General features: G+C 33.9%; 1 protein-coding gene across 1 annotated transcript in view; it reads right to left on the bottom strand.

Moving 5' to 3' along the window:
- The window catches only part of LRP1B (LDL receptor related protein 1B), a 1,257,096-nt gene that overhangs the window by 469,980 nt on the left and 759,298 nt on the right, over window positions 1-27,818 (bottom strand). Inside the window, exons 29-31 of the mRNA XM_087819400.1 lie at window positions 19,703-19,877; window positions 18,745-18,839; window positions 55-204 (exon numbers count right to left, since the gene is read on the bottom strand). Of these exons, the coding sequence (XP_087675526.1) occupies window positions 55-204; window positions 18,745-18,839; window positions 19,703-19,877 (420 nt within the window). The remainder of the gene's footprint in view (window positions 1-54; window positions 205-18,744; window positions 18,840-19,702; window positions 19,878-27,818) is intronic.

Genomic DNA, 27,818 nt, shown 5'->3' with positions numbered 1-27,818 from the left:
TAATCACCCCCCAATCAGTACAAAGCACCCTAACTATAGAACCATTGCACTTACCCATGACGGTTAGGGCCGTAGCTTTTGTTAATTCTTCTTTCATTGACTCTATTACTTCCAAATTACCACCATCTAGGTTGCATCTATTTATGGTTCCATTTCCCGAACTGATCCAATAAAGCTTGTTTTCCACATAATCTATTGATAGACCTGTAATTAAATTGTACATCTTAAACATAATGGCAGTCACTTAAATTGTAATCGTTACCTTGCACTGGATTTGAAGGGAAAAAAATGTTGCAAACTCAGACTTTGTCTTAAAATATAAGGTCTAGCTAATAGGAAATCAAAAGGGGTGGGCGAAAGTAAGTTAATAATAAAAAATCATATAATTAATAAATAATAATGCAAAAATAAATTCTGTGTTTTGCATACTCATAACTATAAACCTACTTTTCCCCATCCTTATTGTTCTTTCTGTGAAACAATATACTTTTATAAGCACTTAACTGTTATCTCTGTTGATTATCACAACAATCTTGTTACACTGAGTTCTACTTTATGGATAAAGAAAATAATACATAGAATCGTTAAAAAATGAGTCCCTAGACAGTAAATGGTCATTCCAGAAATTTTAATAAAAGTTCTATTTCCAAATTGAGTGCCTGCCTCTTATTACACCAGTTGGCTCCAGCAAGTTTTATATGTAATACTTATTTGGGGCACTAAATTGATGTATAATATATGTATTTCCTCTTCTACTTTTAGTAAAATTTACCTTAGGCAGTTATAGACTTAAATCAGGGGTTTCAACTGTTTTCAAGTAAATCCAAAAGTAGAAGAATTTAACAATTCATAATTTCACTGATATATGGAATTGGACTGGGCTCATTCAAGGGCTGCCTAGGGAGATAAACCATTCAACAAGTAAGTGAACTAAGCCAAAGTCACAATGTGTCAATGTAGGTTAGCTTTATTATAGTTTATGGACCATTTTATATATGAGAGGTGTTTATGGTTTTTAAAAGTCTTAGAACATGCACATTTTGATTGCCAAGGGTTTTAGTACACATCTATTTAATTACCTGCATGTTCAAGAGGTTCAGGATCCATATTAAAACAATAACCCTGTGGCTCCAATTCGGTCGTCTGTGATCGGGAAGTGCCCATGGATCACAGGCTTTGTACCCCTAAGTATATGTGAATATACATATACTCAGGCACACAGTACAATTAACTGCATCTGAGATCTCCTTCAGGGAATGAGCTGAACCACAAAAAAGTCTCTTCCCTATAAAAATATCTAAGATTTTTTTTTAAAGGGAGAAAAGGAGGGCCCTAGCTGGTTTTGCTCAATGGTTAGAGCATTGACCCGCAGACTAAAGGGTCCCGGGTTCTGTTCTGGTCAAGGGCACGTACCTTGGTTGCAGGCTCCGTCCCCAGCCCGGGTTGGGGTGCATGCTGGACGCAACCAATTGCTGTGTCTCTCTCACACTGATCCCCCCCCCCCCACTCTCTCTGAAAAGCAACGGAAAAAATATCCTCGGGTGAGGGGAAAAAATAAAATAAAAAGAAGAAAAGGAGGGAGGAAAGAAAGAAGAAAGCAAGGGACAAAGGAAAAGAGGAAGGGAGGGAAGGGAGACAATGAAGAGAATTATAATTTCAAGGGCACTGAGAGAGGATTAAATTGCCCAAATATCCTCAAGTATAGACAGTCCCAGGTCAGAGAATGGGATTGACTTCTCAGACCAGTTTTAATCAAAGAGAAATAATCCAAGTCTATAAAATATATCAGAGATTTATTGACTTACTGGCATGTTTTGCTAATAGAAGTCTGGAAGGTTCATCAGAAAATTCACAATGCATAAAATTAGATATTTCAAGGGAGACATTTTAAGTTTTGTTCGTTTGTTCTGTTTTATTTGTTTTGTTTTTTTATTACAGTGGGTGATTGCCTTTAATCACAATGGAAAAATAAAGCATGACTATAACAATCATATTCTACGGTGTAACGTTTTCAGGGTGAAACTCTATTCACCATTCAATTTTTTCTGAGAGAAAGTTGGCTATTCTGCAGGCACCTTCTTGGATCTTTTCTAGTATAAAAAAATCTGGTTTAGACCACTTAATTTCCAGAAGTGGTCTATTTTACTTTCTGCTTAGTTGACTATCTAAAGCATATAATTCCATCTCTAATCAACAATGAAGATACCTTTACTACAAATTTATGATACAAAATATAAACCCAAACTTCCTGTTGTCAAATTTTCATGAAGAATTGAACAAACAAATATATTTATGAAGAATTCCCTTTAGGAAATCTATCTATATGTCCATGAATTTTAAATGTTATCTTTCAATCAAGCCAAACCACCAAAGAACAACATATATTTTTATATCACTATATTTGTCCCTCTCTGAACCTCTTGCTGAATTGAGCTTTGGCATTGTGCCCTTGGTTTAAATGAAGGATGCTATAAGAAGAAGCCATAAGAAAAACACTGTTATACTTCCCAGGATATAGTATCTGAAAGTAGTACATCACGCAGTGACCTCTTTATACAAGGACCCATGGGAAAAATTTCTTTCAGGGGTCTGTGCCAGAAAAAACTATATATGGAAAATATAAAATTGTAACTGATCATATTTCTCTTTTTGTTTTGGCTGCAAAGAAACCAAAGAGTCTGATTGTGAGCCATATGCATCAACGGTAAAGGAATTGCATTTATGCTACTAATTTTACTCCTGGCTTAAGTATAATAATCTATTATTGTCCTTAACCTTGATTTTTAAATCAGTATTATTCTGGCCTTTCTTAGGGAGTGTCTTTAAGTTTCCTCAAAGCTTTTTGGAAGAAGAGTGCATTTTAAATGAATGTGTCTAACTTTAAACTAGTCCACAATGTCATAACTTTCTCCTCCTAACACCCTGCTGTTTCTGGAGTCTGTCTTATGCTATGTAAAGCAGTTATCACAGAGAGCAGGGAAGTTACAGAGCTTGGGACAAAGTTCCCGAGTCTACTACTCAACACATTCGTTTCTGGACTGACGTTGCCTAGAAGGAAGGAGCTGTGTTAGTGAGCATTATATCTTCACTGACACCTAGAGCAAAGAAAAAAAATTGGTAAACATTAAATGAATGAATGCATTATCTAAATAAACCCATTATGAAAATTATAAAGAGTCTTCAAGGAGTTCTGCCTACGAAAGTTAAATAATCTTCACAACATTTTTTTTTAAATACGCTCCTTATACTCAGACACTATGACAATAGGGAGGAATAAATCTACTTGGTACAGCTTATATTTCTACATTAATATAAAGATAGTATTTTAGGATTAATAGTTTTAAGATTCACAAGAAAAAAATATAAAGTTTTTATATTAACCTATAGATACATGTGATATATGACTCTTAGCCATGTACATATAGAAAACATATCAGTTTAACCCCTTAAAGTTGAGTGATTAATTCCCAAGTTTATAAAATAGGATTGAAATTGTTTAAAAACTCTATGATGAATACAAGAAACTAATGACATGTTTTAAATTCATAAGCATAAGTATGTTTAGAAGTACATATTTATGAAGCTTATTAATATAAATGTTTTCATATCATAAGATTATTTTGTTTTGCAATATTAGCATATACTTAGATCTTAATGACACTGAAAAGTTAATTGGTGTTCATTTATTGGAATAATCTCTGAATCAGATTTCTGTTGTGCTAGAGATGGCTCACTAAGCAGTAGACTAATAGTAGTTTTGATGCAATTGAAATGACTGAATGATTTTAGAATGCTAATCAATAGCCAAGAGAAAAAATGAAATATGAGCATGTTGATAAAACTGTCTTGGAACCTATGCAAAGAAATATGCTTATGTCTGTATGACAAGGTCGTCAGAGTGGGAGACTGACATAAAAAGTCTTCAAAAGGGCTGTTTGAAAAATATACAACTGATATTATAGTCTCATTTCTGGAAAACATTTATTTTTTTAAATCACCTGGATCGGCTTATCAAAAGAAGAAACCTAGATTCAAAAATGTAATAGGTATATCAAAGGGAAAAAGTCATCATTTAAATTGAAAAATGTTGATGAAAAGAAAAATCTACCTTTTATCTCTTTTCTGTTATTGTAATAATGTAGTTAATTCATATGCTTTGATTCTAACACTTTTTTCCTTTATTTAAGCCAAAGATTTCCCCTAATTTATTATTTTATTTGAACATTTGAAATAAGATATTTTTTCTTAATTGAGACAATATAATTTGCTAAAATTATATGATTGCTCTAATAGAAATAATTCACACATTGATATAATAAATTTTTATATAGTTTTTAAAATGTAATTTAAGTATATTTCCATGTATCAGTAAAAAATTAAATCCATTAAGTTTTATGTGTTGTTACAATTAAGGCTGGAAAGATTTTTTTGTGTGTGTTTAACTTCTTTTTTTTTTCAAATGACTCAAAACTAAATCAATGTAGTATGCAATGTAGAATTAAAACAAAAATTTAAATACAGAGAAAAAATGGGATTTTAAAACTAAGGCTTTTTGGAGGTAGTAATTTCCTAATATTTTTTCATCATTTATCAAATTTTATTTCAAAATTTTCATCCCTGGCTGTGCATTATAATTATCTGAAAAGTTATTTAAAATACTGATCCCTGATCCCACTCCCAGAAATTCTAATTTAATTGGTTTGAGTTCGTCCTACGCATAAGTATTTTTTAAATGTCTTTCCAGGTGAGTTTAGAATAGTTAAGAAATTCCTTTTAAACAAAGCATATTTTTAAAATTTTTCAAATCTGAATTTTTAATAAGTTTAACCAAGCCTCTTAAATTTTGCTGGAGGGTATATCATGATGGTGAGATATCTGGAGACAGGGAAACAATAAGCTGTAGATGGGAAAAAAGACATAGTATGGATATTAAAATGTAAATAATTAATTTCAAGGTTTCTAGGTATTCAAAATAAATAAAATTGAAACCTAAATATTCTTTTTGTACTGTCATATTTAGACAACAGAAAACAACTTCCAATTCTGGGATTCAGAAAGCTGTATAAACTGGCTACTAAAAAACACACTTACAAAAAATGAGAAAATTATAATGTTCTGGATACTCTAAAAAATAAGTTCAATGTTAGAGGGTTAATTATTCCTGGAGCAGAATTGTTTCTGAAACATTGAACTTGCAGCAACTAAGGAGAGTAGTTATTCCATGGGGGAAGTTATTCCATGGGGAAAGTAGAATGGAGTTAACCACCTATTTATTATTAGACTACCTCAAAAAATGCTTTATCCCTGTTGCAAATACTTAGATATGTAAGTTAAATAATAAATATGCTGAATAAGCCGGAAAACCCTTCCTGCACTTTATAAATAAACACAAAAATATGAAATGTCTGCTTGTCAAAAGAAGAAACCTAGATTCAGTAATATAATAGGTATATCAAAAGGGAAAAGTCATTATTTAAATTGAAAAATCTTGATGAAAAGAAAAAAAATTACCTTTTATCTCTTTCCATCTTCTTCAATCACCTTTTCTACATGTCTTTGGATACATCTGACAGAAAGCTAGGCAGCCTTCAAATGCTCACCATTGTGAGGTTGTAATAAGAATAACTGCCTCATATAACAGTGTCTGGCGCATAGAAAGCACTCAGTAAATGTTATCTATTTATTCGTAGTATAAGTTTTTGTATTTCCCTCTTAAGCTTAAATTCTATTATAAACTTTGTAACCATCTCTGTAGTAATTTCTACAACTATTAATTTTTACATACCCTAATAATGAGAAATACTCAGGGTGTACACACAATATTTTCTCGATGATACAGGCACACCAAAATTAGAAACTTTTGTTCTGTGAAAGCCAGTAAATGACATGTTTTAGTCTGAAAAATATATTTTCAGTCTCCATATCCAACCCAATACTAGTATCAACAAAATAATTTTCAAAGCTCAACAGCTAAAAAATCAATTAGAAAATAGGCAAAAAAATGACAGACATATCACAAAATAAGATACACAGATGGCAAATAAGCACATGAAAAATATGTTCAACATAGTACACCCCTAACTTTTCTGTTTGTGCGTTGTTTTTTTTTAATTAAACCCTTGAAAGAGTGAATAAATGATCAGATGAAACAGTGTAATTCACTTAAATTACTTGTGTACGTATACTATTGTGTGTATGTGTAATTTTACTATTGCTTTGTCAATTCCTCTGGTCTTTTTTAAAACCTATTGCCAACATTCCTTTTGGGGTTCACAGCCTTATATGTTGATTGGGCTTCATATGTAACACAAGTGACAGTGATGAGTAATGAGTATGTATAAATAGCTACATTATCAAACAAGAAAACATACCCAGGAACATGCTTTAATCTTATTTTTTTAAATGAGACCCCTCGAATTATTCAGATGGGGTAAGAAGCGCTTGAGAATTTTATCCATGAATAGATTTCAAAATTCACATTGTGTAGCGTATGGGTTGAAATGATTAAATAATAAAGTGTGTTGTGTAGGTTTTGAGAAGCTGTACTTGAGCAAACAAATGACTTTTGGTTGGGATTGAATTAAAAGTAAAGAGAAAACATCAAGAAAAAATATATAGTGTACACAAGATTCTTAAGAATAAGCCATGGAGGGTAATGCTGATGGACAGGCCAAGTTGCTTTATGAGGCTTAAAAGATAAAATCCATAATATGTAAACATTTTAAACATGGAAGCGGCTTTAAGTTGCAAATTAAAATCCTCTGTTTTGCAAAATTTCTAAGCACTTAATTTATCCAAGACTGAGCAACAAATCTTAATTGAGAATATTTAGCTCCGAAATGGATAACTGGAAGGTTGATTTGTATTTAACAGAAAGCAAGTTATTCAGCCCAAACTGCCTGGAGGCTGTAATTACTTAGTCTTCAGTGATACTCATAAAATGCTAAGTTGGGTGTTTTGATACAATTATAATGCGCTTCTATTTCAAGTGTATCACATATACGAATTTAACAGCAAACAAGCAAGGGAAATCCAGTGAATTAGAATAGAAAAGCAATTTCACAAACCGGAAAGCCTATATGTCAGTGACATTGCTGTTTACATCGGGCATTGAAAGATTCAGAAATAATTGTGTGGCACAATAATTGGCACAGAGGTAAAACTGGTTCTTGCATACTCCTGGCTGTTTAGAAAAGCTGACGGCTGTGTCCTAATTGGGCTCATATTTCTCAGAAGTACCCAAGCTCTGAATCCCCGCCCCCCCCCGGCCACTTTCCATGCTTAAAAGAGTACCAGTTTTATTCCCTGATTTTTGCTTGAGGTCAGGTAATTGCTATATGAAATTAGCCTCTACGGGCATAACATAATTGTTAAGATTTAATATGGTTTTGGAAGCAGATATACTTATATTTGAATTCCAACTCTGCCATCCATCACAGCAACTAACTTCTTTCAACAAACCTGTTCCTGAATTCATAAAAGAAGTATAAGAAAGCCTTCCAGGAATAATTGCTGTGAGATGATTAATGAAAAGCATTTTGCAAGTGCTTGACATATGCTAAGTGCTTAAAAAGTAGTCACTATAATTATGTTATTTTTGTTTCCAAAGTGATGGTGGTTCTACCGTATCGTATTTCCCAGGCTACATGCATGCGAACACAGAGGTGCAGCTTCATGGTGAGAACACAGGTTCCATAAAGGTGATAGATAATGATTGTTTTGAGTTGACACTTCCTAGCCTCACCAGACAGAATATTGTGTTTCTCCTAACTACTGGGAAAAATAATTTATAATCTGACAATCAGTACGCATGAGGAGAAAATCATCTGAACAGCAGTCTCCTAACATCCTAATTTTTTTTTCACAAAATGGTTTAGGGAATGCAGTGGGCAGAAATATAAGCCACAGATTGCCCTGACAAACTCATCATGAAAATATAATCACAATAATTTCCTGTAGTGATAAATATCAGTGAAATTTAATGAGGAAATAACACAGTAATAAGTATTCCTTTGTATATAAGTATTTCATGGGTCCAATCATCATGTGTACTAACAAAAATAGGTTTGTATTTATTTTCTTCACACATCCCTATGTCCATTAACAGTATTGAAAATTCAATTTTAACAATCATCTTAGGGGAATATTTCTACAAGCACCTGTAAAGTGAGATTACAATGACGCTGATATGAATTCTTGAGAGCATTTCAAAGATTCTTCTATATCAAATGTTTCCTTATTATTTTTAACCTTGATACTACACTAAATAGCAGTTTAAATTTACATATAAAACCAAGGATACGTATTTTGTCCATTTATTTGTATCATAGCTTTAAGCTGTCCATAGAAAGAGGAAAAAAATAACAACAAAGAATATTTTTAAAAAGAAAAGACAATAAACCAGTTTTTGTGTATATTAGTAAATAATATGTTATTCGATATATTTTAAGAAAATGTTTCAAGCACAAAAGGGAGCATACTACATCTTAAAACCATAGTTAATATGCAACATGTGGAATCTAATAAACAAAATGAACTATCAAGCAAAGAAGAGACAGACCCGTACACAGAAAACAGGCCGACAGCTATTTAGGGGGTTTTAGGGGGGCTGGGTGGGGAGCCATGTGGAAGGATTGAGAAAAAAGAAAAAAAAGAGGAAAACCTCATGGACATGGACAAGGGTGTGCAGATTGTCAGGGAAGGGGGCGACGGTGGAGGGGGGTGCAGAAGGGAATGGGGAACAAATGGTGAGGGAAGGAGACTTGACTTAGGGAGGGAACACACTACAGTATACAGATGATGTGTTGTGCAATTATGCATCGGAAATATGTATAATTTTGTAAACCCAATAAATTCAATAAAAAGGAAAAAAATCTCTGAGGTGGTAATGAGAGCCAAACGGTCACAAGTTTAGACAGGGGAGGGTGAGAAACGGCAAGAGGAACACATGGGAATGCCAACCTAGAAACCAAGTATTTCCAACTTTCCCTCTCTAGCTAACCACGCATTTCTTTTTTCTTTCTCTCGCATGTGCCCCCACCGGGAATCGAACCCCGATCGCCTGGATCCCAGGTCGACGCTCAACCACTGAGCCACGCCCGCCGGGCTCTCTCTCTTTTTTAATTTTGGAGAGGGAGGAGGGAGAGAGGGAGAGCGGAAAAGAGAGAGAGAATGATCAACATCAGAAAGATACGATGATTGATTGCCTTCTTTATGCCCTGACCTGGGATCGAACCCCAACCTAGGCACTTTCCATGACCGGGAATCAAACCTATGACCTTCCAGTGCACAGGAGGATGCCGCAACCAACTGAGCCACACCAGCCAGGGTTAGTCATGCATTTCTTTATAAACAACCCACTTTGTATATATTTTATACTCTACATTTTGAGAAAATGATGATATAAATATAAATATGAGAGTACTTTGTTTCCTACGCATCAGATACATCGAATGGAATGCATCATGAATCTATACCCAGATCACCAAGTATGTACTTCTTTCAGATAATAATCCTAGCCAATAAGAGACTCTTGTTATGTGACAGTAAACAGTATTCACTTCATTCAACAAATATTTATTAAAGATCTTCTTTATGTCCCACATTGAACTTTGAGCTGAAGATAGAATGGTAAATAAAATAGATATGGTCCCTAACTTTGTAAGGTTTCCTTTCTAGTTGGTAAACAGTAGTGAACCAAACATTCAACATACAAATAGAAAATTAAAATAAAGGTAAGAGCTAAAATGTAAAATAATTGTGTTAAAATTGTCTAAGAGACTTCAGCCTAGTCAGAAAAAGCTTCTTTGAAGAAATCATAATTGAGTTGAAATCTGGTAGACAGATGGGAAACTAAGAGAAGATAGGAGACATTTCTGGGGGAAGGAATACCTTGTTAAGACATACTGTTAGGGTAAAGAGATTGGCAAGATGAGAGAATCAAAGATGGGAAATATGCGTGCAATGAATAAGTTTGAGTCACACCGCAATTCCTTTGCAATTGTAAACTCCATGAGGAAAAGGGCTATGTCTCCCTTAGTCACCTCTTTTTCATTTGCCAGGATAATATAGGACCTCATCTTATTTCCTTTTCTTCAAGATTCTACATACATACAAACCAGCATAAGGGTCTTTACATGTTCCTGCCTCTCGCTGTCATTAGTATGTTAACATTGCAAGGCAAATATTACATAAAAAGTTGTCTGTGTGTCATCCACACTGCTTAGCATGACACATTAACAGCCAGTTAACACGTGGATGTAGATTTAAGAAAGAATGATTATGGAGTAGTTTTCCTTTCTCTCTCCCCACCCTCTTCTCTTTATAAATACTTGTACATAAATATTTCTGTGATTATTCAAAACAGTTTCAAGCATTGTTTCTTTTTCTCCTACTAGGTTAAAAATAACACATTATCATATTTTATATAATACTTTACATCAGAGTTAACACAGTTTAAAACTTGTGATGTTAGTGTGTCAACATGGCTGGGCTACAGTTCCTTATTATTTAATTAAACACTAATCTAGGTGTTGCAGTAAAGGTATTTTGAAGATGTGATTGTCATCTGCAATCAGGTGACTTTAACTAAAAGAAACTATAATCCTAAATAATCTGAATATGTTTAATTCAATCAGTTAAAAGGCCTTAACAACAGAACTGAAGTTTCTCTGAGGAAGAAGAAATTCTGCAGCTGGCAGACAGCTCAACTCCTGCCTCAGTTTCCAGCCTGCCCAAGGATTTCAAATTTGCCTAACCAATCCCCTTAATCTCATACACTAAATCTTAGTAATAAATCTCTTTTATCTATCTATCTATCATCTATCTATCTATCTATCTATCTATCTATCTATCTATCTATCTATCTATCTATCTATCATCTATCATCTATCAATCTATCTATCTATCTATCTATCATCTATCTATCTATCTATCTATCTATCTATCTATCTATCTATCTATCTATCATCTATCTATCATCTATCTATCTATCTATCATCTATCTATCATCTGTCTATCTATCAATCTATCTATCTATCATCATCTATCTATCTATCATCATCTATCATCTATCTATCTATCTATCTATCATCTATCTATCTATCTATCTATCTATCTATCTATCTATCTATCTATCTATCATCTATCATCTATCTATCTATCTATCTATCTATCTATCTATCTATCTATCTATCTATCTATCTATCATCTATCATCTATCTATCATCTATCTATCATCTATCTATCTATCTATCTATCTATCTATCTATCTATCTATCTATCTATCTATCTATCTATCTATCTATCATCTATCTATCTATCTATCTATCATCATCTATCTATCTATCTATCTATCTATCTATCTATCTATCTATCTATCTATCTATCATCTATCTATCATCTATCTATCTATCATCTATCTATCATCTATCATCTATCTATCTATCATCTATCTATCTATCTATCTATCTATCTATCTATCTATCTATCTATCTATCATCTATCTATCATCTATCAATCATCTATCTATCTATCATCATCTATCTAATCACCTATCATCTATCATCTGTCTATCTACCTATCCACACACATTACAGGTTCTGTTTCTCTCATGGAATTCTGATGGATACACAACTGTGCCTCATTAAAGATCAATTTTTAGAGTCAGCTGATGAAGAATACATTAGTCTATACATTTTCTTAAAAATATATATTTTTAATGCATTTTAAATGAAAAAAAGGACCCATTAAATTTTATAGATGAGAGTCAAAACCAAAGACACAGCTCGTTATCTATATTAATATGACTTTACTATTCCACTGTCTTCAATGTCATAATTTTACTATTTTAAGAAACTCTTGCCCAGTAAGATAAGAACTTCAGATAATATTATTGTTCACTTCAAGAACTTCCTGAATAATCCAACAGCTCATCAGCAAATAAGCACCAAATGACACTTTTTACCTCAGGACACTTTGAACCACCTTCCCTCAAAATCTTCTTTCTGTGTCCACCAGTCAAAAATTATTATATAATAATCCTTAATTCTAACCTCTATCTTAAACCAGAGTGCAAAATCTCAATTACTATTTCAACTTTGCCCTTTCCCTTCCAAGACACTACTAAGATGCTGATGAATTAATGCTCTTTCTTATTGTGGCACCCAAGAAAATCAGCTTTGTCTAAACCACAGGTAGTTTTAGTAATATTTTGAGGAGCCAGCATTTAACACAGAGGAGAGACAAAAATAATAGACACTCATGTATTCACTACACAGAACTGAACACTATTAATACTTTATTATATTTCACCTGAATCTTTTATGAAATATAAATTTTCCCTTTTGGTAAAGATAAAAATTCCCTTTTGCATGTCATTATTGCTCCTTTACAAAGATAACTGTCATTATAAAATTGGTCTGTATAAGTTCCTGTTTACTTTTTCCATAGTTTTATAAAAATGTGCACCAGGACTAATGTATATTAATGGTGTGTGTTTCATTTTGAAGTTATAAAAATAGTATCATACCATATCATTCTGCTAATAACTTTTCCACTCAGTGCTTTTGAGATTTATTTATGTCTTTATATACTTGTATATAAATAAACATATCTGTAGATATATACAATATTTCAGCACATAAACATGCTGAATTTATTTACTTATTTTTTTATGAAGATTTACACTTTTTTCAATTTTTTTTTATTGTGAACAATGATTCATTGAACATCCTTGAACTTGTTTCTTTCAATACATATATATGAACAATTCTCTAGAGTATATAAGTATGGCATTACTAGAGCATAAGATATTGCATATATGCCTTTAATTTAAAAAGTACTTCAAAAGGTAGAAAATACCTTTATAGACAATATCTCCATCTTATAGACAATGAAACTGAGGCTTAAAAAAGATAAGAGAAATATTTAAAATTGCACAATTAATAAACATCAAAGCACATATTCAAATCCAGATTTGTTTGGCTTGCCAAAGTAACTCTTTGCCAACCTTGGTTTCCCCAAAACACAGCAAAAAGAATGCTTTATGTGAATGAAAAAAATCGGTATAAGTTTTCCCTAGTTTCCAGATATATGAAGTTCATTCTTCCTCTTGTACCTTACACTATGAACAATTCAATTCTTAATTTGGAGTGGCAATTAAGGGTGGTAAATGTTATCAAAAGAGATGTGGAAACCTACCAACATAGAAACACTGCTTATTGTAGGGAACTGGGGAAGAATATAGGAAGGGGAAGACTTCATCATTTCATTTTCTTCCTTCATCTAAAATAAAGATATCTGTGGTAGAATACAGCAGACAGGGGATTTGCTGCAAAGTATCCAGATTTTGAAAGCATAAATGATAACATGATTTGTTGCATTTACATATGAATAACATAAGCTCTCATGCAACAATGCAGAGATTATCAATCTTAGCTCCTAGGTAACATGATCAGTAAGCTAAAAGTAGAAAGTTACCAGGAGGAACTTGTAAGTAACACCTATTTGCAAACCACATCAAGAGCTACAGCAGCCATGATGGCAGTAGAGTAAGGTCAAAGCTACACTCACCTCCTCCCAGGACCAAACTAGAATTACAACTAAATTCTAGAAAACCATCCTGAATAACCAACTGAAGACTAGCTGAAGAGAAATCTTATAACCAAGGATTTGCAGAAGAAGCCACATTGAGACTGGTAGGAAGGGTGGAGATGCGAAAAGTTCTGGCCTCACTTCCCACAGACAATAGTTGAGGTTCCAGAGGGATATCTAATCAGTGGGGGGTTTCCTCTGAAAAACATGGGCTCCCCAGCCAGAGAACCAAAGCAAAAAAGAGGCACTCACACAACATCTGGCTGTGGAAAAGCAGTGAGGTTTCTGTATGTCAAGGAGACACAGGAATCTTTTAGAGACACAGGCACTCTCTTAAAGGGCCAATGCATAAAATTTCATTTGCAGTCCTTCACCCTGGGCTCTGGAAGAAGGAGTGCAAAGTGGACTAGAGTCATGTGAGAAGAGTCTGGTTTGTGGCTCTGGAGAGAGAGATGAAGAATCAGGAATCAGGATTCCTGTAGAGAGCCATTCTTCCATATTGAAGATGCCATCTTTCTTGGGTGGAGCACTCCCCTCTATGTGGCATCAGCCTAAGGTAAAGCAATAGCTCCACCCTCTGAAATCCCTATTACCCCATCCTATGGAGTTTATACCCTTGGGAGGAGTATAGCCAGAAGCTCTTCCAGTGACTGACTTTAACAGAAAGGTAGAGGCATGCAGAAGCAGACCTTGGGGTACTTTGAGACTTTTGCTGATCTGCCCCCAGGCCCAGAAGAAGTAGCCACAAACTGTGGACCACTGATAGCTCCAAACAAAGACACTACATAATAATAAATGGATCAATCCAACAAGAGGATATAACCTTTGTAAACATTTATGCACCCAACATAGAAACACCTAAATATATAAAGCAAATCTTGATGGACATAAAGGGAAAGACTGACAGTAATACGGTCATATTAGGGTATTTTAACACCCCATTGACATCAGTGGAGAGAACTTTCAGACAGTAAATCAACAATGAAATGACAGCCTTAAATGAAACACTAGACCAGATGAACCTATAATTGATATATTCAGAGCATTTTACCCCAAAGCAGAAGCAGGATATACATTCTTTTCAAGTGCACATGGAACGTTTTCTATGATAGACCACTTTAGGACACAAAACAAGTCTCAATAAATTCTCAAAGACTGAATCATATCAAGCATCTTCTCTGGCTGTAATTGTATGAAACTAGAAATCAATCACAAGAAGGAAACTGAAAAACACACAAAGACATGGAGGCTAAATAACATGTTACTAAACAATGAATGGGCTAAAAATAAGATCAAGGAAAAATCAAAACTTGCCCTAAAACAAATTAAAATGAAACCACAACAACCTAAAATCTATGGAACACAGCAAATACAGCTCTAAATGGTTCATAAAGAGCATGACAGCCCTATCTCAAGAAATAGAAAAAAATATCAAATAAACATTTTAACTTTATACCTAAAAGAATTTAAAAAAACAAACAAACCACAACAAGCAGCCCGATGTGAGCAGAAGGAAAGAAATAATAAAAATCAGAGCAGAAAAAAATGAAAGAGTACTAAAAAATACTAAAGATCAGTGAAACCAAGAGTTAGTTCTTTGAAAAGATAAACAAGATTGAAAAACCTTTAACCAGACTCATGCAGAAAAAAAAGAGAGGACCCAAGTAAATAAAATCAGCAATTAAAAAAGAGAAGGAACTGACACCAAAGAAACAAAGGATTGTAAGAAAATATTACAAACAACTTTATGACAACAAATTGGACAATCTGGAAGAAACAGATAAATTCCTAGAAACATACAATCTTCCAAATCTGAATAAGGAAGAACCAGAGAATCTGAATAGACAGGTTATAACTAGTGAAATTTAAGCAATAATAAAAAAAAACTCCCAACAAACAAAATCCCTGGACCAGATGGCTTCACAGGTGAATTTCACCAAACATTCAGAGAAGAGCTAACACCTATCCTTCTCAAACTATTCCAAAAAGTTAAAGGGGAGCAAAGATGCCCAAGTTCATTTTATGAGGCCTGCATTATCCTAATTTCAAAACCAAGGAAAGACACTATGAAGAAAAAAAAAGTATAGGCCAATATCCCTGATGAACATAGATGCTCAAATCCTCAACAAAATATTAGCGACCCGGATCCAGCAATACATTAAAAAGATCATAGACCATGATCAAGTTGGATTTATTCTGGGGATGCAAGGTTGGTATAACATCTGCAAATCAATAAACGTGATACATCACATAAACAAAATGAAGAATAAAAACCACATAATCATATCTATAGATGCAGAAAAAGCATTTTATAAAATCCAGCACCCATTTATGATAAAAACTCTCAGCAAAGTGGGAATAGAAGGAAAATACCCCAACATAATAAAGGCCATATATGACGAACCCAGAGCAAACATCATACTCAATGGACATAAACTAAAAGCATTTCACCTAAGACTGGGAACAAGACAGGATGTCCTTTCACCACTCTTATTCTACATAGTACTGGAAGTCCTCGCCACAGTGATCAGACAAGAAGGGGAAAGAAAATGCATCCAAATAGGAAAGGAGGATGTAAAACTGTCCTTTTTTGCAGATGACATGATACTGCATGTAGAGAATCCTAGAGATTCCCCCAATAAACTACTAGAACTGATAGTGAATTCAGTAAAGTAGCAGGATACAGAATAAACATCCAGAAATCATTTTTATACGCTAGTAATGAACTATCAGAAAGGGAAACTCAGTATGAATTTTAAGCTGTAAAAAACATGTATTCTGCGAGATTTCTATGCAACCTATTCCATGATTAGTCTTCACTGAACTCATTTATACTCTTAATACTGTAGACATTCGAATCATTCACATTCCAGGCTATTGGACCCAATATACCTCCCATTACTACTGCTTAAGGTTCTATTATTAAAGGCCAGATGCTCCCATAACTTTTATTCATTCAATTCTCATGAGCACTTTATAAAATAGACACTTTTTCTTGATTTTACAGATGAGGAAAACAAACACCACAAGCTAGCAGTAACTTGCTCAAGGCCACTAAGTTAAATTTACTTAATAAAATCCAAAATGATTTCTTTTCCTGCAACCTTTAGGAGGACAGTGTCAAATTCTTATCAATAGAGTTAATACAGGAATCTGATTCTGAAAGATCTGTTTATTGAATACATTTCTGACTCAAAAGCCATATTCAATTCTAATTTAAGGTATAGTTTGTAACAAAGATTCTGGTGTTGTTGTTTTTTCTTGGTAAAATAGTATATCCTGCACAAATTAAAATAAAAAATTGTCATTCTGAATTCACTTTAATCATCAACTATATTCACTTAAAAATATCATTTGGTAATGACACCTGAGGGAACAACTACAAAGTGTAAGTAGCAACACTAAATTTCTTTCTTGCAAACTTTTCTTATATAAGCTGTTCGGTTTTTTTCTTTAATTTATTTTGAGTAGAGAAATGGATATTGAGTATTAAGGAAGATAAGGTTTTCCCCATTAAGGAAACAAGCATGTATATTAACATTTTGGTATAACTTAAAGCTACTACATTACAATATAAGGAATTTATTTGCTCATGCTATTTCCATCATATTCATTTTTACATATTAAATATTCTAAACAACTCCAGATAAGTGCTAACTGAATTGGTTATTAAGTCCTTTGTATGGGTCCTAATCTTTAGAGCCCCTTGTTTCTTTTGTTCTATGATATTTCACACAAGTATATTAGCGTTCCATTTTGCCTTTAATTTCTAATACTACTTTGAATTTCAATTGTGTATGAAATCTTAGAATAAACAGTCCAAAGAAAACAGCTGTTAAGAGTATCGTTTTATATCAGACGTTTACACATGAAAAAATTATTTATTGTAAATATTCTTGATACTACACCTTTATTGATTCATCACTATTAAAAATGATCTACTTCAAGTAAGTATACTTCCACACTTCTAAAACAAAACACAAACAAACAAAATTTGCTTAAAAACTTCATGGTATATTGATTTTACTCCCAAACTAAAACTATACTTTATGTAACTCAAAAGCAAAATTATGATTTTCTTTTATATATTCCATTATTTGCACATTTAACATAATATCAAAATGCAGATCCATTAATGGATTTTTTTATTAATTCTCACCCAAGGATATATTTTTTCCACTGATTTTTTCTTTTTTTTTTAGAGAAAGTGGAAAGGAGAGGGAAGAAGAAAGGAAAAGGGAGAGGGTAAGGGAGAGAAAGAGGGAGAAAGAAACATCAATGTGAGAGAGACACATGGATTGGTTGCCTCCTGCATGCACCCTGACTGGGGGCTGGGGACTGAACCTGCGACCCAGGTATGTGTCCTTGACCAGGAATCAAACCTGTGACGGTTCAGTGTGAGGGCTGATGCTCTAACCACTGAGCCAATGGATTATTCTTTTAAGGTACTTTGAGATGGCAAATAAGCAATATGATAATTCTTGCCTCTCCAGGAAATATTAGAAATTATGAGGGAAGAATGATTATAGTGTGAAAAGAATATTAATGTATAGATATCTATGTTTAAGTATATAACGTAATTTTCTAAAGAACCATTTTACTTCAAATTTTCAAATATATTTTATGGGAATAAAGTCAAAGCTCTCTTTCAGCACCATGGCATTTTAGCAAATAATTTAGGGTGGTTGGCAAAAGTATAAAAACAAACTAAATAAACACACCTCAGAGTGAATGAAGACCAAATAGTAGCTACTTAAACTCAAATCACTGTAACTATGAATTATGGCACAATAATGATGGGGAAGTCTCAGCACCTTATATTGGCACCGTTGCAACACATCGCAGTCACCAGTGAGAATAAGTTATTTATAATCACATTGTTTTAAGCAACTTCAGTGCTTAAGACATTATAAAAAGTCTCTTGTCAAAAGACTTTTCTTTTTATCCAAAAAAAAGATTGATTTTTCCTTTATCTCACATGGACCAATGGATTTAATAAGATTGAATCCTAATTTAATTTCTATTACTAATCTGTAATATTTTCTTTCAGGCTCTAGATCAAAGATACATTGTACAAGTACAGCTTTCTCATATTAAAGCCTGCAGTGATTATTTAAAAATAAAAGCAAAAAACAAACAGAAAAACCTTACCAACTGGTTCTTTCTGATTTTGAAAGAGAATCTTGCTATTACTGCCATCCATGTTTGCCATGTTAATTGTGTTTCCATCTGTCCAGTAGAGTTTCCTTAATTCAAAAAAGATATAGATTAAATATATTAGATGTACACCTACTTTTTGACTAGAAACAAACACAAAAGAACAAAATTGACATCAAGTAAATTTTTGGCCCAGGATTCATTCTTTTCAGGAAGGCCCCAAATTGTTGAGCTACTTAATTACAGTAACCTTCATATTTGTCTTGGAAGAAAGCATCATTCTTGCTTTTTCTTGAAACTGAAGGACAATTATCTTACTTCTTTTTACCTCCTACATTCACAATTGAATATTTAACTATGACTACAGTAAATTATTTCCATTAAAAATAATTCATCAACACTGAATTTTCTGGGCTTCAGGAAAGCAGGCGTCTTAGAAAGAACAGTCATTTCAGTCATTCCCATTGAAAGTGCTAAGGAGAAAGAATTTCTTTTAGCTCTACACAACCTCTCTTTGTGGGTACATGATGACTAACCAATAGATGGGAGAATCTAATCTATTTAGGATGGCAACATGAGGCAAATGTTATTAACAATTTGTGCAAAAGCATAAATTAATGAGATTTTACAATAATGTACACAAATCTGATTTTACGCATATAACAAAAATCTCTAACCAGGGATCCCTTTTACAATTCCCATATTCACAGTTGCTTTTCTGACTGTATAGCTTACATATGTGCTTCCTTGAATTAAATTAAGATTTTTTAAATTTTATTTTCAGGTACTAGACACTCAACATTATTTATATTAGTTTCAGGTATACAGCATAATGGTTAGACAATTATATAATTTACAAAGTGACAAAGGTTTTTTTTATATATATATATAAAAAAATCAGAGCAAAGATGTGAGAAATTTTAGAAAAATTTAAAAAATAATCATACTTTACCCCCTGACTGGGTGAGCTATAAGACACTGTGGCTTATCGATTCCATGGATAATTGAGGTTTTCAAAGAGCCATCTAGTCGCGCCACATTAATCTGTGTTTCATCAAATTCTGAGCTAATCCAATATAAATTCCGTGAGACCCAATCCACTGCTAGCCCTCTGATACTCTGAATATCTATAAAACAGGAAAGAGAAAAATTAAAAGTAAATGAAGTTTCTCATTCTTTAGGCTTTCCAAGTATGTTATTTTCTGTCTCAGGGAAATTTTAATTCACACTTCAATTTGTTAGCTAAAATTGTACAAGACTGTAATCTCATTCCCTTCCTGGCCCTTCTTAAGGCATGAATAATCATTAATGTTTTACTGCTGAGCCATTTGAAACCTGACGCCTCAATTAACATTGAAATTACACTAACAATCTGTGATTCACTAGTAAACACTTAGGAGCAGACACAAACTGAAGTCCTGTGGACCAAGGTGACAAAATTCAAATTAGAGTAATAGTTTCTCCAGTTGGTAGCACATCTTTCTAGTTAGGAGAAAGTACTTGTGGACCATCAACAAATGGGCGATTTTGTTTTAACTGCTAATTTGTTATTGAAATGAAATAAGACAATTCAACTTTCCTAAAAGAATTAATAGACTTGAACTTCTTTCAAAATAGATAATTAACAGAAATTGACGGAGATATGAACAAAGAAACTAAAATCCTTTTTAACATTCCTCCAAGGTGGATTCTACAGAAATTACTGAAATCTAATTAAGTTTCAGTCCGTTACAGCCAATATGAATATTTGGGTGGTTATCCCTTGGTTATTCAATTAGGCATCTTTAAAAAACACGATGGAATTCAAGCTTAAATACAATTGCACAGTTTAATTAAAGAAACAAAGTCTTAACAATGATAGAGACTAGAAAATCTTTTTAGCATATTAACATATAAAGTAGGCCAGCTTAGGCCCCTATCTGTAGCATTTGATGTCTAACTCGGCCTTGCCTTGATTTTACAAAATTTAAAAATTTGTTAGCATATTGTACATTCCGAGTTCTCTAGGCCGGTGTTACCCAAACTTACAAGGCAGCTGGAGACGGTTAAAATGAAGGTTCTGATTGAGTAGGTGCAGGGAGGGTCCAAGGTTCTGCAAGTGCCAACTGTCCCCAGGGGCTCTGCCACTGCTCCAGGGCCCGGTTCCCGTCTCAGTGCTTCCAGAGCCCCAGGGCAGCGGCTGCCTAGCTCATCGGATTGCTACCTCTTCCTACTTATCATTTTCAAAAATGCCACAAAACTAGATTTTCACCTGAAAGTGCAGACTCCAGATTGTAAAATTTGCCAACTAGTTTAAAATTAAAAAAAACAAAGCAAGACGCGGAGGCCTGGCAGCTCTGGGTCTGACATGAAGTGCAGTGCTGGCTTTGGAGGCTCCGCCCCAGCGGATGTCCTTCAATCTCCACCAAGCCAGCTTCCCTGCTCAAAAATCCTTTCATTATTTCTAAATAACTTTTAATGACAGTGCCCTTAGAAGATTATTTCTCATGTTTCAATTACTCCTTTAATCAACACCCTCTCACTCTGCAAGTTACCTTTCATCTTTAATTTACGGGTACATGGGTGGATTTTGAATGTGGACTTGAATTCAAAACTTGAAATTTATTTTTATTTTTAATTATCCTTACCCAGTTCCCTATCTTCTTCTCTTTTTCCCCCCTTTTCTTTTTTTAGGATATGTATTGATTTCAGAGAGACGAGGGGCGCGGGGGAGAGAGAGAAATGTGAGGGAATCAGCCTTCGGCTGCCTCCTGCAGGCCCTCTCCTGGGAATGGAGCCCCCAGCCCCTGCAGGTGCCCCGACCTGAATCCAACAGGAGCCCCCTGGTTCACAGGCCCAGGCTCAGCCACGGAGCCACAGCGCCTCTCTAAAGCTAAATCTGCATGTCTGAAAATTATTTGCCTCCCCCAGGATGTTTATTCTTCTTCTCCTTCACCCTCTGGGCTTAATCAATTGCTGAGAGAGAGAGAGTACTTCTACAACGAGAAGATTTGGCTTCATGCTTTAGGTTGTGTGCTTATTTTTTGTCTTTAACCGAGTCACTTGAATTTTGGCTTTTTTTTTCTTATTGGAAATTAGGCTAATTATAAAAATACATACGATGGCTGTGAATATTTTAGTAGATGATGGATAGTTATGGACTGTAATGCAGGGTTGAGGTTATTTTGTCAATCCAAGGACTTAATATATTCTGTATTTTTACCCTATATTGCTTGGTATTGGGAAAAATCATGAATTAACTTTTATTTCCTCTAAAATACATGGTTTTCTTTTCTTTTCTTTTATTTCTTTTATTTGTGTATGTGTGTGTGTCTGCTGCTCAAAATACTTTTATTCACTTCTGATTGAGTCCTAATCACATGGCCTGGAGAAGACATGCGTTGTTAAACTGGAAAGCTAGTCACATCGCATGTAAGCGATTAATACCTATTTAGTCCTTGCCAATTGTATGGTTCATTTTCTCTCAAATCTACTTCTATCTTTAATACTGCAAGAGCACCCAGTCTTCTTCCTCTTTCAAGCAGTTGATTTAGTTGCTGGCAGGTTATTTTTCTGACTAGAGAGCTCTCCATCATGACCTTTGTTTGCCCCAAGGCATTCAATGACTTCAAACCATTTAGAAAGTGATGTCTAAATTCCTTAGCCTGGCTTTCCATTAATCTGAATGTAACTACCTTCTCAACCTTATTTCTCACTATTTTTAACAATTACTTTACACCTCAATCATATTGATGTGTTTTCAGATTTCCAGACTTGTCCTGTCCTTTCCAACCTATAAGGAATTATCTGGCTGTCTTTGAACATAATGTGATAGTTATTTGCTGACATATTACTACTCTCACATATACTTCTTGAGGGCAGGCTCCTTGCCAGTTTATCTTTATAGCTCTCATCCTCAAATATATACAACATTGCCTTAAAAATAAATATCATTAACGAATTGATGAATAAATTCGTAACATGCACAATCAATGATTTTAAAGATACCTGTGAGCTGAGCTAGAAATGTCAGATGTAAAGTCCTTAAGTTTATTTTCACTAGTACATATCTAAACAAATACTCAGGCAATCTCAATTCCTATTCTCTATCCTTTATTTTAATAACTAGATTGGATAGAGTTCCTAATTATCAGCTTTATGTCTAAAATAAAACTTATATCTTTTTTTTAACCATCTATAACATCCAAGTCTAGTTGTTTTAAAGTACCCTGATAAATTCACCATAAAGATGGTGATACCATATGTTTAACAATAGTTTTTTCCATGATAAAAATATGGAAATAATAAATTCTGACTCTTAATTCTTGTTTTCAAGTAAGTCAGACCATGACCTCTCAGCAAGTTACTCAGGAAGTTTAATTTTCTATGCCTGGGGACTCTCTCTTCTTAAACTAGTAGGCAGATTAGATATTTTGAAAAGCCCTTTATTGACACAAAATTCCTTGATTCATGATAAGTTATGACTCCTAAGTGCATTGTTGAGATCATAAGACAGAAAATTTCTAAGGGTTAACACACATTCATTCGTTAGTTAAAACCATACAGGAAGGCAAAAGCAAATACAGAGGCTACTGCAGCCGTAGGGACAAAACCTAGTAATGAGAATCTAGGGATTCATGGCTTAGCAGTTGCTCAGTTCAGAGGGTGCAGACCTTAACTCACAAAGAGTAGGAGAACGAACCAAAAACAAGCTAAGATTTATCAGAAGGGTCTAAATCATCAGTGATAGGACACTGGGGAAAAGATCTACCTGCTTAAAAAGGAGAATATTTTAAAATAAAAACAAAACTTAGTTTTCTATGTCCTTTCTCTTGCTACAAAAAAAATAAAAATAAAAATAAGCATAGGTCTTCTCAAGCAAGAGATAACTAGTATATCTATAGGTAGTCACTGGTTGGGGAGGAGAGAAGTCAAATTGAAGTAATTCCTAGATTATAGGGACTCACTTTCCCTCCAGCAGTATCAAATTAAAATCCTTTATGGAAGAAATAAATTCTTCTACCCTGGCCCTCATAATTTTCATAGATGGAGTTCATTCTCAAGATAGATCAGAACAAAAACATTAAAACACACAAAGAAATAAGACATAAAAGAAATTGTGAAGAGAAAAATAAACAACATCTTTAAAGCTCCAAAACTTACATGGTTTTAAATTATTATGTGTAAAATAAGGAAAAATGAGTGGAATATTTTAAAGAAAAAATATACTTTAAAATAATAAGCAAGGTGCAATAATTTATTTATTTAAATTCTCTTAAGAGATAAATGAGAACCCAAAATAACTTGTAAATAGTTTTAAAAATACAATATCAAAAAAAATATATCAGGTTGATTAACTAGCCACTTATTATGCAGTTTAACTAGTGAACTACAAGGCAAATGGAAGAAATGTAGGCAGAGCCAGCACAGAGAAACAAAAAGGTTAAGTGAGTTGGAGGTTAGAATGAATGATCTAGACATGTAGTCAGTTTGCAAAGGTAGGGATAGAAAGACTGGGTTAGAAAAAATGGTCAGAGGACATTGGAAGGTTTTTTGGTTTTTTTCTCCCCAGGCTGATGAAAGACCTGACCTCCTATGAGGAACAAGACCCTAAGTGTCTCAATAAAAAATACTGTCTTGCCTGGCCTGGCGTGGCTCAGTGATTGAGCATCGACCTTGGATCCAGGAGATGGCGGTTCGATTCCCCGTCAGGGCACATGCCCAGGTTGTGGGCTCGATCCCCATTTGGGGGCGTGCAGGAGGCAGCTGATCAATGACTCTCTCATCATTGATGTTTCTCTCTCTCTCCCTCTCCTTTCCTCTCTCTGAAATCAATAAAGATATGTTTTTAAATATATGTGTATATTGAGGAAAAATAAGATATGAAAAACAGCCAAAAAGACAAGAAGAAAAAGACCCAAAACCAAATGACAGAGAAGCATGGAGATTCTTGATAGTAATGAGGGATGCCATAAGACAGTGGGGTGGTATCTGGAAAAGACCCAAAGAAAACAACTTTGAACTTGGAATTTGCACTCAACAAAATTATCATGCTACTGCAACAACAAAAAACAAATAATTTGTTTTAAAAAAGGGCACAATACTTAAATATACATTTATCCAGAAACAGATATAGAAATGCCATCATGAAAAGATGCTCAGCCTCACTAATCATTAGGAAATAAAAATCAAAATCACCATTAGCTTCCACCTCACACCCATTAGAATCACTACTATCAAAAAAAAATCAGAAAATAACAAGTGCTAAGAGAGATCTGAAAACATTGGAACTCTTGTGTATTATTGGTGAGAATGTGAAATGGTACGACCTCTGTGGGAGATGGTGTGGCAGTTCCTCAAAAAACTAAAAATAGAATAACCTTATTATCTAACAATTCCACATTTGGGTATATAGTCAAGCAGTACATAATGGTATTTTGGTCAAGGACAAACCGCATATATGAAGGTGGTCCCATAAGATTATAATGGAGCTAAAAATTCCTGTTACCTAGTGGCATTGTAGCCATAGTGACATAGCAGGTGCCTAACGTGGTGGCACAAGGCATTTCTATTCTGTGCTGATATCGGTCTATTGATAGTAAAGCTATTGGCTAGAAATGCCTGGAGGCATTCACCTGGTTCCTGGTGAGCTTTCCACAGACACCTGCCCTTTCTAGACCAATGTTATAACTGGACAGACACTTTGAGATCTTATTACAATTATAAGACACCCTTCAGCAGTAACCATTAGCAAACCTTGAAGTGAAAAAGAGTTTATTACTCACAGGCTCAGAAATGTCCAAAGCACGCCAAGAGGCACACAATGAGGTTGGTGGGAAGGGTGCATGCCGACCACAGGGGAGTGGAGTTCTGCTTTTACTGGGATCTGGGGTGAGATATTGGGTTTCAAGGGCTCACTCTTTGTTGGTGAATTTAAAACATAAGATCAAGAATTTAAAGCACAAGAAGAGAAAAAAAAAAAGTAGCTTAAATGGTCAGTTAGAGAAATCAACAAAGATATCGAATGGGAGGAGCCTCAGTGCAGAGGGGGCCTGGCTCTTTATCTAGTTGTGTGACTGGCAATGTGCTCATTCAAGATAATTTTCCAGAAGGGGATGATGCTTCTTTGAAATGGATATCTTAAGCAATCAAAGCTTAATTCAGGCACTTGCATTACAGAAAGACAAGCCAACTGTCAGGGCTCACATTACAACTACTCAACGTTTGTGGTGATGTTGATGTAAACAAATCTACTGTACTACCAGTCCTATGAAAGTATAGCTCATACAATTACAGTTGTAAACTATACCATCCAAGTTTGTGTAAACACATTCTGTGATGTCTGCACAATGACAATATCTCCTAATGACACATTTCTCAGATCATATCCTGATGGTTTAATGGTGTCTGTGTTGTATACCCAAAAGAATTAAAAAAAGAGTCTCAAAGAGATATTTGTACAATAGTAATAATTTTCACAATAACCTAGAGGAAGAAATGACCCAAATGCCCAACAACAAATGTGTGTATAAACAAACTGTGATACATATATACAATGAAATGTATTCAATCTTAAAAATAAAGGAAGTTCTGAACCATGCTACAATATGGATGAACCATGAAGACACGATGCTAAGTGAAATAAGCTAATACAAAAAGACAAATGCTATATGACTCCACTTATATAAGATACCTAGAGTACATAAATTAGACACAGAAAGTAGAATGGTGGTTGCCATGAGTTGAAGGGAAAAGGGAATGGGGAGTTAGTTGTTCAATGGGTACAGAGTTTCAGTGTTGTCAGATGAAGTAGATTGGTTGCACTATATGAATGTACTAAACACTACTGAACTGTACATTTAAAAAGGATCAGATGAGAAATTTTATGTTATGTGTATTTTACCACCAATTTAAAAATTATCTTTCAAAAACTAAGGCTAAATATATTTTCAGATTATAGATTATCACTAAACCATAAAAACATTAAAAGATGTAATTCAGAGAGAGAAAAAAATGATCACAGAAAGAAAGCCTTAGATGAAAGAAGGGTGGGGAAAAGCACATAAACTGGTTGACATGCACATAAATCTGAATGAAAAAGAACTGTTTGCCACTTCTCTAAGATCTATTTATATTTTTTCCTATGAACTGGACCTGCTGACACCAGCAACTTGGGGGTGGCACAGAGGCTTTTTGTAGAAAATGATGCATGCCTTCAAAGGAAGAGGGGAGCCCAATTCTCTGTCACCTATCTATCATCTATCTATATCTATCTATCTATCATCTATCTATCTATCATCTATCTATCTATCATCTATCTATCTATCATCTATCTATCTATCTATCTATCTATCTATCTATCTATCTATCTATCTATCTATCTATCTATCTATCATCATCTATCTATCATCTATCTATCTATCTATCTATCTATCTATCTATCTATCTATCTATCATCATCTATCTATCATCTATCTATCATCTATATCTGTCATCATCTATCATCTATCTATCATCTATATCTATCTATCTATCTATCTATCTATCTATCTATCTATCTATCTATCTATCATCATCTATCTATCATCATCTATCTATCTCTATATCTATCTATCTATCTATCTATCTATCTATCTATCTATCTATCTATCATCTATCTATCTATCTATCTATCTATCTATCTATCTATCTATCTATCTATCATCATCTATCTATCATCATCTATCTATCTCTATCTATCTATCATCTATCTATCTATCTATCTATATCTATCTATCTATCTATCTATCTATCTATCTATCTATCATCTATCTATCTATCTATCTATCTATCTATCTATCTATCTATCATCTATCTATCTATCATCACCTATCATCTATCTATCTATCATCTATCTATCTATCTATCTATCTATCTATCTATCTATCTATCTATCTATCATCTATCTATCTATCATCTATCTATCATCTATCTATCTATCTATCTATCTATCTATCTATCTATCTATCATCTATCTATCTATCATCTATCTATCTATCTATCTATCTATCTATCTATCTATTATCTATCTATCTATCTATCTATCTATC

Source organism: Miniopterus natalensis, chromosome 8, assembly GCF_054644295.1.
Source record: "Miniopterus natalensis isolate mMinNat1 chromosome 8, mMinNat1.hap1, whole genome shotgun sequence".
Classification (NCBI taxonomy): Eukaryota; Metazoa; Chordata; class Mammalia; order Chiroptera; family Miniopteridae; genus Miniopterus; species Miniopterus natalensis.
This window is presented reverse-complemented; position numbering and strand designations above follow the sequence as displayed.